At 39.9% G+C, this 15,435-nt stretch overlaps 1 protein-coding gene across 4 annotated transcripts in view; it reads right to left on the bottom strand.

The window, feature by feature from the left end:
- Eif4b (eukaryotic translation initiation factor 4B) overlaps nt 1-15,435 on the bottom strand; it is a 28,852-nt gene that overhangs the window by 9,090 nt on the left and 4,327 nt on the right. For all 4 annotated transcript variants that reach the window (XM_010609281.3, XM_010609283.3, XM_019205277.2 and 1 more), the window contains exons 2-7: nt 8,770-8,907; nt 7,188-7,396; nt 6,710-6,826; nt 4,773-4,827; nt 3,870-4,004; nt 106-231 (exon numbers count right to left, since the gene is read on the bottom strand). In XM_010609281.3, the coding sequence (XP_010607583.1) occupies nt 106-231; nt 3,870-4,004; nt 4,773-4,827; nt 6,710-6,826; nt 7,188-7,396; nt 8,770-8,907 (780 nt within the window). The remainder of the gene's footprint in view (nt 1-105; nt 232-3,869; nt 4,005-4,772; nt 4,828-6,709; nt 6,827-7,187; nt 7,397-8,769; nt 8,908-15,435) is intronic.

Genomic DNA, 15,435 nt, shown 5'->3' with positions numbered 1-15,435 from the left:
CTATAAATGTGTAACAAATTGAAATGATCACATGAGAAGGAAAAAAATGAAAAAAAGGAGTTCTTGGAAAAAAAGTACTTTGACTGAACCATAGTTTGTAATTACCTCTATCATAGTCTCTGCTGCCACGGTCATCATAGCGATCTCGACCCCCGTATCGATCCATATCCCGGCGTGGGCCATCCCGATACCCATCTCTATACCGGTCTGAATCGTAGCGATCTCGATACTCTAGACAGAAAAGAGACAGGTAACACCATCCCTTTTTCTTTTACATGTTAACAAAGAGCACAGTAACACACTGAATACATTTTGTTTCATAAGGTGTTATTCAAGTTTGTCTCAGTTATTTTTTGGGGGGGTGGGTACCAGGGATTTGAACTCAGAACCTTGCGCTTTTGAAGCAGGTGGTAGCACAAATGAGGTAAACCCCTGGCCCTGTCTTTATGAAGATAAATCATACTGCTGGACATGGTGATTGTGGTACATGTACTTGGGAGGATCGTCTCAAGTTCAAGGCCAGTCTGAAATACAGTGACAAAATATTTCCCTGGTGAAGCTGGGGTGATACTACATGCCCATAATCCCAATACTTTGGGAGGCTGAGACAAGATGATCACACACACAGTCACAAGCCCCACCTAGTCAACTTAGTTGAGACCCTGTCTTAAAGATGTTGGAGATATAGCTCAGTGGTAAAGTACTCCCGATTTGATCTGAAATTAAAAATAACAGCTAACTATGTTGGAAAACAGACATAACCTAAATCTGAAAGGCAAACAAACGAGAGGAAAAAAATGCGGCAAATATCTGGTATTGGCAAAGTCAATTTCTGTACTTTTCATGCTAATTTAAAACTACACTTTGAAAGTTTTGTACAATTTTTTTTTTCCTGGTACCAGAGATCAAACTCACAATCTTGCACTTGTGAGGTAGACACAACACCACTGAGCTAAATCCCCAGCTACCATGTACAATTTTATATATATTAAAAGACTTAAAAATTATATTTATCCACTGGGCCAAAAATTCAGTTTCTAGGAATTTATTCTGAGAAATTAACTTGGTGTATGATAAAGTCACACACAGAGACATTAATTGCAATGTTGTTTATACTAATAAAATTGTGAGGCACACAAGCCATAGATTAAGTTATAGGGCAACCACAGAAAATAGCTATTAAACCAGGCGTGGTGGTGCACGCCTGTAATCCCAGCAGTCAGGAGGCTGAGGCAGGAGGATCGCTGTGAGTTCGAGACCAGCCTGGGCTACATAGTGAGTTCCAGGTCAGTGGAACTACATAGTGAGACCCTGTCTCAAAAAACAAAAAACAAACAAAACAAACAAACAAAAAATAGCTATTAAAACCTAAATGTATCCACCGCAGGTATGAAAAAAGTATGTTACATGTTGTATATTACATACACAAATGTGCATATTTATCAAAGCCAAAAACTTGTAAAGAAATGGGAGTAGTTCTGGAGGCAGACTGGGTAACGTAAGTCATTTATAAAAGGGACAGTTTGTTGTTTATTTAGATTATAGTTGTGTGCCATCACGCCTGGCTGATTATTGTCTTTTAAACAATGATTTTAGGGGCTATGGGTGTAGCTCAGTAATAGAGCCCATTGCCTAACACGCATGAAGTCTTGGTTTTGATCCCTCCCTTGCACTACAAAATAAACAATGATTTCATTTTAGAAATCATATAATTCTATGCGATTAGTCATAAGATTGTCTTGTACTTTAAACTTTATAAAATTGAAGGAACAGTGTGAAAAAGGAGGATCATCGAAGTTTGAGCCCAGCCTGAACTCGTCTACACACACACACACACACACACACACATACTTAAAAAACACAATAAACCACCCTCCAAATCAGCCTTCTGTTTATTTTGAAATGTTTTTAACATTCTGGAGAGGTGAGCGAGCTCAACACTTGATTTATTTAACACTTGATTTATTTGTTTTTGTTTTTTGAGACAGGGTCTCATTATGTAGTTGAGACTGAACTGGAACTCATTATGTATCCCAGGCTTGCCTCAAACTCACAGCGATCCTTCTGCCTCAGCCTCCCAAGTGCTGGGATTACAGACAGGTGTGTGGCACCAGGCCCGGCATTCCATTTATTTTTTAAAAAAGAAAAAAGTCTACCTGCCATGTGTCAGATAATGTTATAGTGTGGAGGAAAATTTAGGTGGGGAAAAAAATGCAAAAGAGAATTGGGAAAGTTGGGGTTACAGTAGGGATGAACTGTACATTTTACATCACATAAATCTGGCAAAAAGTATGTAAAATGGGGTAAAAATTATACCGTCTTATTAAAATAAATGCAAAACAACAGTACTGTTTATAATGATTTGAAAATAATGGCTTTTTTAGTGGCATGAAATGTCATTGCATATTTGTAATGTCATTGCATATTTGTAATGTCAAGGATAAAATTCAGAACCTATTATGTTTTGGGAGAAGTACAAATAAATATATGTAAAACCTGAAAGCAATATTGTAGAGTATTAATGCCTAAGTTGTAAAAATGTAAAGTGATGTTAACCACTTTCTTGGTTGTAGATGAGGGTTAGGGGTTCCACTATGTGTATGACATGAGGTGTGCTTCCTAAGAAAGAGCAGCTATCCTTAAAAAGATGCAGAAGAGCCAGGCGTGGTGTCGCACACTTTTAATCCCAGCACTTGGAGGCAGGAGGATCACTGTGGGTTCAAGGCCAGCCTGGACTAATTCATAATGAGACTGGATCTCACAAGTCTATGTCTGATTTTTACAGTCAAGCCTTTGTGATTCAGTAAAGCTTGGAAGAAGTATACTTCAGCATTTATGGAAGAAATTCTGTTAACAGGAAGAAGTGGCTCTGAAAAGGCAGTCAGACCAAGGGTCCTATTTTGAGTCAAAGAATATGACTATTTTCTCACTTGACATCTTGCATTCAGAGCAAGTAAGATGAGTATCCCTTGTTTTTTTTTTTTGGTACCTGGGATTGAACTCAAGACCTCATGCTTGCAAGGCAGACAGCAGAACCACTGAGCTAAATCCCAGGCCCTTAGAGCAAGTAGGATGGATAACAAGAAAATGAGTGTGCTGTTGTTATCCAAAGCTGGCCCAAATCAGCTTTCATAATTAGTCCTCCCCGTTTTTTTCCTTTTGGTACTGGGGATCAAACTTGGGACCTTGCGTTTGCAAAGCAGGCGATAGTGTCATTGAGCTAAATCCCCAGCCACAAGCTTATAATTTCAGCTAAATCAAGTGTTGAGAGCTGAGCATGGTGGCTCATGCCTGTAATCCCAGCACTTGGAAGGCTGAGGCAGGAGGATTGCTGTGAGTTCCAGACCAGCCTGGGCTACATAGTGAGACCCTGTCTCAAAAACAAACAAACAAACAGGGCAAGGGAGGGCTGGGAATTTAGCTCAGCGGTTCTGCAACAGGTGTAAGGTCCAGAGTTTCAGTTTGATCCCTGGTACCAAAACAACAAAAAATGAATGGAAACAAAAAACTCAAAGATGAATGGAGAAATGCCTGTCCATTTTATTCTTTTATTTAGGAAGTACTGTTTACAAAACTATGAATTTTATAAAAATCTTTTCCTGTACCACCAATGCTTTTGAATGTTAAAAAAATTTAGGTTGGTTGTGTTGGCATGTGCTTGTAGTTTCAGCTACTGGGGAGGCTGAGGCGGGACTACCTGAGTTGGAGTTCAAGGCCAGCGTGGGCAATTCTGTAAAGCCCTGAATCCACACCTACTTCACCCCAACATTCTGTCTGCTAATGTGATCCCCTACAATAATACCTTTGTTCTATCATTACCAAATGGACAAGAGCATAGAAGAAACTGACTTCATAAAAATTGAACTTACTGTCTCCAAAGCTGTCATCACCTCTTCTAGGCGGGTAGTCATCAAAGCTGTCTGTAGCAGGACGGGCCCTCCAGTCTGTGTCTGTTTTGTCAGAATCTCGATTTCTATCTCGCCCAAAAGAACGATCATCTCTGTCTGTAAAGTAATACAAAAAATCCACAAGTTGACAAAGTAAAAGACTTACTTTGTCCACTGCCTGCTTGCCTCTCTCATTCCCTCTCCCTCCCTCTTAGACTCTCACACATAGAACAAAACCCTCCATACTAATTTCTCTTCTGTATCAGACTGTCACTGTGAAGTTGTTCCGGGCCCCTCAAATGCACTCTCCAACTCAACTGAGTCATTCTTTTCTTCACATTTATTTCTAGTGGTTAATGCTTATCCACATAGGACACGAGTTTCTGAACCATACACGAATGAGGTCCCCATTGTGTCCAATATACACTAGGGAGCTAAGCTACTTATTATATATTTAATATTCATTTAGATCAGCCAGGGCTTTTCATTTCCAGGATTAATCTGCAGATTCTATTATCTAATAGGATATCAGTAGCACTCACTTCAAATGACTGCAAACATCCAGCAAAACTGGTTGAGAACAGTTACTCTAGATTTAGGCTGTTTACCACTTATCTTTTAAAGATTTCCGGGTAAGAGGCGGGCGTGGTGGCACATGCCTATAATCAATCCCAGCACTTGGGAGGCTGAGGCAGGAGGATTGCTGTGAATTTGACCAGCCTGGTGCTGCATAGTGAGTTCCAGATCAGTCCGAACTACACAGTGAGATCCTGTCTCAAAAAACCAAAACCCAACCCCTGCAAAAAAATTTCTGGGCAAGGGCACCTTTGTTTTGTAATCCTAGGATGATTACCAAACAAGAAAATTTTTCCATTTTTTTCTCACCTTTATCCTGTGCTTGATCAGCAACATCCACTCGAATTCTTCTGTTACCTAGAGACTGAGAGTACAGAACTGTATTAATCAACCTTATGCTCCATAATGCACAAATCCCATGAGCGACTGTAAATGCCTGGGCACAGAAGCACCTCGGGAAGGCAGGTAAAGGAAAACACTGTACTCTAGTCAATACTCTCAATTTGCTGGTAAGAATCCTTTATCAAGACTTGAAAACTAAAATGGCTTCTTAGAATTAACAAATTTAAGTTCACCGTAAATACGTATCAGGCCACTTAACTTTATATATAAAGCTAGGTTTCACAGAACAGAGTAACTATCCAAGGCTATTTGTCAAGTGTAATGAATTAAAAATAATTCAGTTAGCTACATAAAAGGCATGTTTGGTGCCAGTTACTCAAACATTTATATACACTGAGCCCCACCAATTCTGCTGGTTTGGGGGCGGGCGCAGTACCAGGAATTGAACTCAGGACTTTGCATTTGCAAGGCAGGCACGTGGTGCCACTGCGCTAAATCCCCGGCCCTCATTTCACAGTAGACAGATTGTACATTTGAAAAAAAACAATGAATTTTGGCTAAAAACACCCAAGTTACATAAAATGTAAAAATGATGCAAGAACGAAAACCTTGGAATAACCTTAACTCTTTGTACATATATAATGGGCAGTGTTAAAAAGCAGAAGCACTGAGACATGCAGAGTGGTACATGCTTGAAAATCCCTGAACTTTGGGGAGACAGACTGAAGCAGGAGGATTAAGTTTAAGTCTTGTCTGACAATTTAGTAAGTTTCTCTAAATTAAAAAAGTAAAAGGGCAAGGGAGGCTGGGTGTGGTGGCGCACACCTGTAATCCCAGTACTTGGGAGGCTGAGGCAGGAGGATCATTGAGTTCGAGACCAGCCTGGGCTACATAGTGAGTTCCAGGTCAGTCTCAACTACACAGTGAGACTCTGTCTCAAAAAAAAAAAAAAAAAAAAAAAAAGGCAAGGGAGGGCTGGGAATTTAGCTCAATGGTGCCACCACCTGCCAACTGCCTGGCAAGCACAAGGACCTGAGTTTGACCCCTGGTGCCAAAAAAAAGAAGTGGGGGGTGCATGGGATATAGTTCAGTGGTAGAAGAACATGCTAGGAAAGTACCCTACCAGTCACACCCCTAGATGGAAGACAATGCCTTTTAATACTAAATTAATTAACTTCATTTTCCTACCCCCTTCTCTTACTTGAGATTAAACTCAGAGCCATGTGCATGCAAAGCAAGTGTCCTACCACTAAGCTATATTCTCAGCCTCAACCATCTTAAATTTTATTTTTGAAACAGGGCTGATAAATTGTCCAGGCGGGTCCTGACTTTGTAATCTTCCTGTCTCAGCTGCCCACATAGCTGGGATTACACATATGTGCTACCATACCCAGCTGTTTTTTTCTGTTTGCCTTTACAGAATCAGATTTTTAAAAAGCAAAGACATTAAAACTGAGGCAAAACAGCAAGTAAACTAGTAAGAGATTTTATTAGATACTTAGTGTGTTTGGTTTCTTCCAAAATTTATTAGTGATTAGAACCACTATACTTGCTAAAGTGTGACTTGCTAGATGGTGAACGTTAAATAACCCAGAGTTTTCTGGTGATTATGGGGGAATCTTTGAAATAGCTACTGGTCCAGCCAAAACAAAACAAACAAACAAAAAAATACATCAGTTTGAAGCCGAGTGTAATACAGCATGCCTGGAATCCCAACACTCTAGAAGGCTGAAGCCAGAAGGGTCACCAAGTTCAAGACCAGCCAAGCAACCTAGAGAGAATTCATCTCAAAAAATAAAAAAGGCTGGGGATATAGCCAGGTGCAAAGGCCCTGGGTTTAATCCCCAACACTGGGGTTTGACTGATAAACACAAAAATTTGTGAGCCCCTCCCCCACACCTTACCTCTTCATTGAGACTGAGGGCACTGAGTAGGGAATCCAGGTCCTCAAACTCAGCATAACCAAAACCTTTCAACCTCTCCGGATTGCTAGGTTCACGTGGCAAACGCACTGCACTGATCTGAAGGAGTAAAGACAAAGAGTTGAGAAAGCCTTTTTTGGGGTGGGTGGGGGGACCACACAATCACCAATGCACAAACAACAAATCTTTGAAGACTATTGGGAATCTGGATATCTCCGGAAAGAATACTACAGAGGGCCAAAAAGATTTTATGCCCTGTTACACACCTTTGAATTTTCATCCAATTGCATTTAACTCTTAAAAACAAATCAACCATGAATTCAGTGTATTGCTAACCCTAGGTTTCTTGTCTTTTATGTTTCTATTTTTGTTTTATTTAATTAAAACCTGCTCAATACAGTTTTAGTTTAGCCACTAACCCCAACATATCTAGTTAATGTCCTAATACGATTATACTTACATTTAATCCTCTAAAGAATTCCTTAATAGAGTCTTCCGTGACATCATAGGGCAGGTTCCCTAGAAAAGCAGTGTAGGGTGGAGATTTGGGAAGACGGCTCCGGTCGATATTGGGTTCCCGAGCAGCCCGTGGAGCAGTGGGAAGGATGGAACGGTCAATTGGAGGTGCCCTATACACATCATCATCATTACTGTGCCAAGTGGTTGAAACTAGGATATAAGAACCAATAGAAGAAATTAGAGGAAACTCCTACTACGGTTCTAGATAGAACAAGAGGATTGATCCATGCCAATTGCCAGGTATTAAAAACACTGCAAGCTAGGGATATGGCTCAGTGGTAGAGCACCTGCCTAGCATGTACAAAGCCTTATGTTCAATCTCCAGTATTGCAAAAACAAAACAAAACAAAACAAAAAACCTGCAGCAGGAAAGGTATGGTGAGGCACACATCTATAATCCCAGCACTGTGAGAGGTAGAGGCAGGAGGATAACAAGTCTGAACCCAGCCTCAGAAACTCAGTGACTAAGAACCCTGCCTCAAAATAAAAAAACTGGAGCCAGATGTGGTGGTGCATGTCAGCAGTCCCAGCACTCAAGAGGTTGAGGCAGGAGGACTGCCATGGTTTGAGGTCAGCCTGGGCTACATAGTGAGTTTAAGACCAGCCTGAACTACAGAGTGAGACCCTGTCTCAAAAAACCAAAAAACAGTTCTCAGTGTTCTGGTCTGTTTTTCTAAGTATGTCAAAAGCCATGTTAACAGAATCACATACCTTCTCCTCCTCTGTGAAGGAGAATCAGCTATTTGTATGTCCCAAATACTTTATATCCAACTTCACCTTTTCAACAATTCTGTGAGGTTGTTCCTCAATCTACAAAACTGTTTTAAGACAGTAATTTGCCCAAGGTTATGTGTGAAGAAGTAGAACTAGGGTTCAAACTTGGTTCTGCCACTCTAGATGTTGTTTAAGCACTACTTACAACTCTTATATTGCTACTAATTGGACAAAACAATGGCGAGCTAGGGGTGAAGCTCAGCGGCAAAGTGCTTGCCTAGCATGCAGTGTCCTGGATCCAATCCACAGCACTGGGAAAAAAAAGAAGAGGAAGAGGAAGAAGAGGAAGAGAAAAAAGAAGAGAAAAAACACTTATCTATTCCAGATAACTCACTGCAGGCACAGAGACGCACCTATAATCCTTCCGTATTTTCCTACCACTAATTATTCCTCAGGATGATCTTTATCTCAATTTCACACCAGTAACTCATCACTTATGAGGACACTATAGGATTTTAGACCTAAAAGTGATTTAAAAATATAATCTAAGGCTCTAAATTGTATTCCTGGTACCAAAAGAAAAACAAGGCTGGGGATTTAGCTCAGTGGTGCTGAATCTGTCTCACAAGTACAAGGTCCCGAGTTCAATCTCAGGTACAAAAAAACAAAACAGCTAGCATATACATAAATACATATGATTTCATGTTCCACAAAGCAAGATTCTTTTCCATTACAATGATGTGAATTATGGAATAGGTTTTGTATAGGAAATAATGAAATTCCAAGCATGACAAAAAAAGAAAAATTACCGTCTCCTTCCAGGTCATCTGTTTCATCAGCCCAGCTGACTGGTTTGGGGACATAGGTGGTTCCTCCACCAGTCCCTCCATCCTCAGCCAGAAAATCTGTTAGGGAGATAGTCTTTCCCTTCTTATTCTTCTTTTTTGCTATTTTTAAAAAAGAAAAAGATTATTCATAAATACTGAAGTATTTACAGAACTGTACAATGCAGTATGCTAAATATATTTATAGAGTAATATAAAAGCTCATCATAGAACTAGATTTGGCAAATTTACATAAAGAAATAGCATGCAGTATGTATAGGGAAAGAACATAATGGTCCAGAAAAAAGAATCCAACAGTGAGTGATTTAAAAGTTCCAAGATACATATTATACATAAACACAGACTTAAGTATGGAAAGGGAAGGATGTCTGATATTGCTCTCTAGAGTATGACTGAGGCGGAAGTAACCTTATATTTTCTACTATATTCACTAATTTACCACTTGTGATTGTGTGTTGGGGATCAAACTCAGGGTCTTGCACATTAGGCAAATACTCTACTTCTGAGCTACATGCCCAGCCCCAACAAGTCTCTAAATCCAGTTTCTCAAGATACAAAAATACAACACAAAGTTCCTAACCTACATAAAATTTTGTGGTACTTTTTAAAAAAATTTAAATTAAAAAAATTTTTTTCAGTATCAGGGATTGAACTCAGAACCTTGCACTTGTGAGGCAGGCAGCAGAACCGCTGAGCTAAATCCCCAGCTCTTGTATGGTACTTTCTTGGGGGCAGCATCAGGGATGCACTTAAGGAGCACTGAGTTATACCCTTAGCCCTCATTTGTTTTTGTGGTACTGGAAATTGAACCCAGAGCCTCACAGGCTCAGCAAGCACTTTACCACAGGCACCTTCCCCCACCCCTTAAAAAATGTAGTTCATGGGCCAGGGATTTAGCTTAGTGGTGCTGTGCCTGCCTGGCAAGTGCAAGGTCCTAAATTCGATTCCAGGTTAAAATAAAAAATAAAAAAATTTGTGCTGAGTGTGGTAGCACACTCCTATAATCCCAGCACTCTGGAGGCTGAGGCAGAAGGATTGCTCTGAGTTTTAAGCCAGCGTGGCTACGTTCACAGCTAGATCCTTTCTTTTAGAAAACCAAAAAAAGTAGTTTGATAAGGTCATACAAAGTTGCTCAAGATGGACCTGAACTTATCCTCCTGCCTCAACCTCCTCAATAGCATATGGTAGTTCTGAGGAATGTTTGATATAGAGGAAAGTCTCAGGTCAAATGACTTTTAATTATTAAAAGACAGAACTATAATTAATATGCAGGGCTCTTCCTATTATACCATAGGGATCCCAGTTTCAAAGAAGCTTATTAGGTCTTTGGAAGGTTATCATAACCATGGCAAAATGCTGTGTTGTACTTGGTGTTATTTGAAAATGTTTGAATAATTAAAACTCATATACTTTAAATTTTTGTTCTCTATATAGAAAAAAATTTATTCCTTTTTCTTTTTCTTTTTTTGAGGTAAGGGGATCGAACTCAGGACCTTGCACTTGCAAGAGAGGCATGGCTCCACTGAGCTAAATCCCTGGCCTCATCTTTTTTACCTTAACACTCCATATTGAGATATGATACTAAAAGGAAAATATAAGAAAACTCTAACAACCAACACATTTAAATATTTCCACAAATAGCTCCTTTTAGTGGACTGACTCTGGCTCTCTAGCCATAGAACTTCTAAGATGGCAAAAATCAATAACTGCTTTTAGTCTATGTGATGCTAAAGTTAGCACCAAAATCAACAACTAATTCAGAACAACAGAAGGGACGTGGTAATAGAGCTAGCCTGATGAAGAAAAAAAGTAGTTCTGTTGTAACAAAGATCAGCTTCATGACTTTTGAACCATGATTTCCTTTTCCATGTTCCAATTCTCATCTAATTTTCAACCCAAGAGAGCTAAGTACCTGTAACTTGATGCACCACTTGCTTAACTGAAGGTTGTTCTCTCACTTGGTATATGTCTTGCTTTTAAAATTCAACTGTGAGGAAATTAAAGGTGACCTGTTTGCTATGAATGTTACAGCCTTCTGAACATAACAAGAACCTGAAGTATTATGGTCTCAACGTGCAAATCAGATGAATTTGGCTGCAATAATATGAAAAAAAGATGTCCATTAATGTGAAGTTTCTGGATTTCTCTCAAGTGACTTAACACTAATGTAGCTCTCAAGAGTACTGCACGCATCATGAGTGACCAGATGACAGCTATTCTACGCTAGCTATGAATGTACTCTATAGCTTTGAAAGAAAGCAGCTACTCAAAAGGTTGAGTCCTACAGCAGTGATTCTTCTCCAGCTCATTCCAAAGATCAAGGAGAAATTTTAAAAAGCTAATGTGAACAAGAGGTTGAATACTTATAGTGCACACTTTAGTCATTTTACATCCTTTAATTAAAAAAGTATCTGGGATTAGTATGATGTTTGCTAGAGCTCTTAACCTCATGAGGCTTAATCTAGTATTATCAGCTAACATCCTATTATTAACCTGTCCTACAATTTGGAGAAAACTAACTGATGGTCAGTCAACTAATGAGGTCAAGCTGAACAGTAAGAACCTGAGCAAGATACCCCTTTTCCCTTGTTCTGTAGACTTACACCTTAAAAGATCAGAATGTGCAATTTGTCCTTTGGTCTGATACAGTTTAAATCAACTTTGTAGATCAGGCAGGGTTTCTCAACTTCTAACTCCTTGACTCTTGGTGAACAAGTCTCATACTCTAATATTTAAAATTTCAATAAATTAGCATGACTGAAATAGAAACCACTGTTAATTTTAAAATGTCTTTCAGATCATGTATCTCCCCTTTATGATTGTCACTCCTCCCCAAATAACACTAAGGTCGCAAGGATAAAATTCCTTTAAAGATCTTCAACTTAAGAGTAGCACCACTGACTCAGCCACAACATAAACCTATATAAAAGTAGCCCATAAGAGTTGGGTGCCTGTAACCCCACCATTCCGGAGGCTGAGGAAGGAAGATATCCCCAAGTTAAGGTCAGCCTGGGCAAGCCAGCCTGAACTACAGTTAGACCTTGTCTCAAAAAAATGAAAAAGGGCTGAGGATTTAGCTCAGTGGTGCTGCCACCCGTCTCACAAGCACAAGGTCCTGAGTTCAATCCCCCCACCCTGTACCAAAAATCAAAACAAAATAAACAGTACACAATTGATAAAGTGGATGCCAATGTTTGTCCCACTTCGTTTTGTTCCAACACAAAATATGCTATCTAAATCCTCCATGCCCTTTATTCGCCCAATACCTAGGCCCATATATGTTTGGGATTTCAACGCTGTTCCCACTTTTTTTGTTTGTTTTTGTTTTTTGAGACAGGGTCTCACTATGGAATTCAGGCTGGCTTTAAACTCTCAGCGCAGCCGGGGTTGGCCTTGAATTCAAAGCAATCTTCTTGCCTCAGCCTCTTAAATGCTTGGATTACAGGCAAGCACCACCAGGCCTGGCTGTTCTCTGCTTTTTAAGTGTTATCAGAGTTCCAGGTAGATCAATGCCACACGGACTGGTCCAATTCCTTTATTCTCCCTAAATCTTATGTGAACTAACAAATTACTCACCAAGCAAAACTTTTCCCAATTATTAATGTCAAATGCAGACTGGGTGTGGTAGTATGCATCTATAATCCTAGCATTTGGAGACCAAGGCAGGGGGACAGGGACAACACACAATGCAAGTATCTCAACCTTCTTATAGATCAACATAGGTTAAACACAAGATCTTACAAAGACATTTTCTAGGGCTGGGGATTTAGCTCAGTGGTTCTGCTGCCTGCCTCCCAAGCACAAGGACCAGCATTCAATCCCCAGTACCAAAAATATATATATATAAGTAAATAAATAAACATTTTCCAAAGCTGTTCATAAGTAAATGAGAAACATTTATGGTCTCGATAAGTCTGTTATAAAGAAAAAAAGATAACAGAAGTAAAGAGTAACACCTCAGTTGAACTTGATTCATCCCAAATTTGTATTTGAACACTGAAAAGTTCAAGAACTGAACATTTTCCCCATAAGAAACAATGAAAAACAATTAATTCTGAGTCCCCAAAATTACTTATAAATTAATTTTTTCTGGGACTTAAACAAATTTCACAATGACTTCTTTAACTCTTATCATGGAAAAGCTCAAGTTTCCTCAGTTTTACTGCTGGTATCACTAACTTTCTTTGGAACTGGGATTACAGTATTTTACACAAATAAAGCACACACATACACAAAAAGCAAGCATCATGATGAATGTTTTAATGCACTAACACAAGCACTACATATAGTCTGAGCAAGAGCAGCATTTATAGTCACCTCTCTCTGTGTCTGGGGCGACACATGACTCACTCTCAGCTTCTACAGGCTTTTCAAGTCAGATTTTCAGCTGACTACTGAGTAAAGCTACAAACACGGATCAGAATTTTTCCCCCCAAACTTTTCTGCTGCAATTGTGTAAAATTTGAGCTTGGAGCTGAGAAACAACCAAAGTACCACTGTATAACTAATCAATTTAATTCTTTTTTTCTGAGACAGGGTCTCACTACATAGTTGAGACTGACCTGGAACTCACTATGTAGCCCAGGTTGGTCTCGAACTCACAGCAATCCTCCTGCCTCAGCCTCCCAAGTGCTGGGATTACAGGTGTGTGCTGCCACCCCTGGCTTCAGTTTAATTCTTAAATCAGGATTTCTCTCAATTTCAATACTATTGCTGTTTTAAGTTAGGTAATTTGTGTTGTTGCTGGGGGCTTTCCTGTGCAGTGTTAGATGGTTAGCAGTATCTCTGGACTTTACTCATTAGCCAAAGTAAACTCCACCACCCTTACCTCACTGTGATAAATCTAAAATGTCTCCAGACACTACCAAATGTTGGGGAGGGGACAAAAGCTGCCCTTTGATGGAGAGCTTCTTGTTTTCACTTCAATAAATAAAATGACAAGGCCTAGAATGGGGTCAAACATTGTAATCCCAGCACTCTGGGAAGTTGAAGCAGGAGGATCACAAGTCTGAGCCCAGCTTGGGCAATCGTGCCTCAAAATAAAAAATTAAACTGGGGGCGGTGGTGAATCTTATAAGCCCAGCACTCAAGAGGCTGAGGCAGGAGGATCAATGTCTGAGGCCAGTCTAGGTTACATAGTGAGTTCAAGGCCAGCCTGAACTACAGAGTGAAACCCTGTCTCAAAAAACAAAACAAAATAAAGTGACAAAGGTAACAGGCTTTACTGTGTATAAAGTATGCTTCTTCTATTTTTTGGCCTCAGAATATTTCCCTATTATATCTACACTGCAGCAGCAGTAAAAGCACCAATTTATAAAACACTGATAATGGCAAAAATGCATACTGGCTACTGGTTACTTCTTTTTAAAAGCAACTAAACTTACTGGTAAAATGCAACCCTAAACTAGACATGGTGGTGCACACCTATAACCCTAGCACTTGGGAGGTTGAGGCAGGAGGATTGCTGCCAAGTTCTAGGCCAGCCTGGACTACAAAGTGAGTTCAAGGCCAGCCTGAACTATATAGCAAGACCCTGCCTCAAAGAACAAAGGCCGGGGATTCCCAGGGGCAGTGCACCTGCCTCACAAGCCCAAGGTCCTGAGTTTGACCCCTAGTACAAAAACAAACAAAAACAGGCAACCCTACTTCTGCCATCTTCCTTAAATCATTTAACCTAGGAAATGAAATTCACGTATTCTTACCATTCAGATGAAGCTTTTTCAAAAGTTAAGTTTCTTTGTGATGCTGGGGGTTGAACCAAGGGCTTTAGCATCTCCAGCCCTTTTACATTTTTGTTTTGAGACTGTTTCCCAGGCTGTTTGAATTTGTGATCTTCCTGCCTTAGCCTCCAGAGTGTTGGGATTACAGACAAGCGCCAATGCCCCCAGCAGCTTCTTAATTTTGGCTCTTGCCAGTTTAAGTCCCACTTTGGGGCAGAGACAGCTTTTTGCAACAGGGTCTCAATATGTAGTTCACCCTGGTTTTGAACTCAAGATGATCCTCCTGCCTCAGCCTGCTGGGATAACAGGCATGCACCATCGCATCCAGCGAGTCACACTGATTTTATAGTTTTCAACTCTTGTGACTGTTTTGGGAACTAAATTAATAAGTTAAGAAATTTAAAAAGTATCACAAAAACTTCTACAAGAATGTTCATAGCACTATTTACAATACTTTCCACAGGGAAAACAATCCAATGAACAATCTAATGAACTGATAGACAAAATGTATAGTCCATATAGTGAAATATTATTTGGCAATAAAAGTCTTGATATATGCCTGTAATCCCAGATACTCAGGAGGCTGAAGCAGGAAAATCCCAAATTCACACCCAATCTGGGCAATTTAAGCAAAACCCTGCTTCAAAATAAAATGTTTAGCTGAGAAGGCACTGTGATACATGCCTGCAATCCCAGAGAGAATTCAGGAGCCTGAGGCAGGATTGTCTAAATTCAAGGCCAGCCTGAACTACACAGCAAGATCCTGTCTCCAAAAGGACAAAAAGTAAAATATTTATAAAGGAAAGAGGACCCAGGGATGTAGCTCAGTGGTGGTGTACTTGCCTCACAAGTGCAAGGTCCTGAGTTCAATCCCTGGTACTGAGAGGAGAGAAAAAAAAAAAAAAAAAAA

This window comes from Fukomys damarensis, unplaced genomic scaffold (genome assembly GCF_012274545.1).
Source record: "Fukomys damarensis isolate Sample0158 unplaced genomic scaffold, DMR_v1.0_HiC HiC_scaffold_15, whole genome shotgun sequence".
Classification (NCBI taxonomy): domain Eukaryota; kingdom Metazoa; phylum Chordata; class Mammalia; order Rodentia; family Bathyergidae; genus Fukomys; species Fukomys damarensis.
This window is presented reverse-complemented; position numbering and strand designations above follow the sequence as displayed.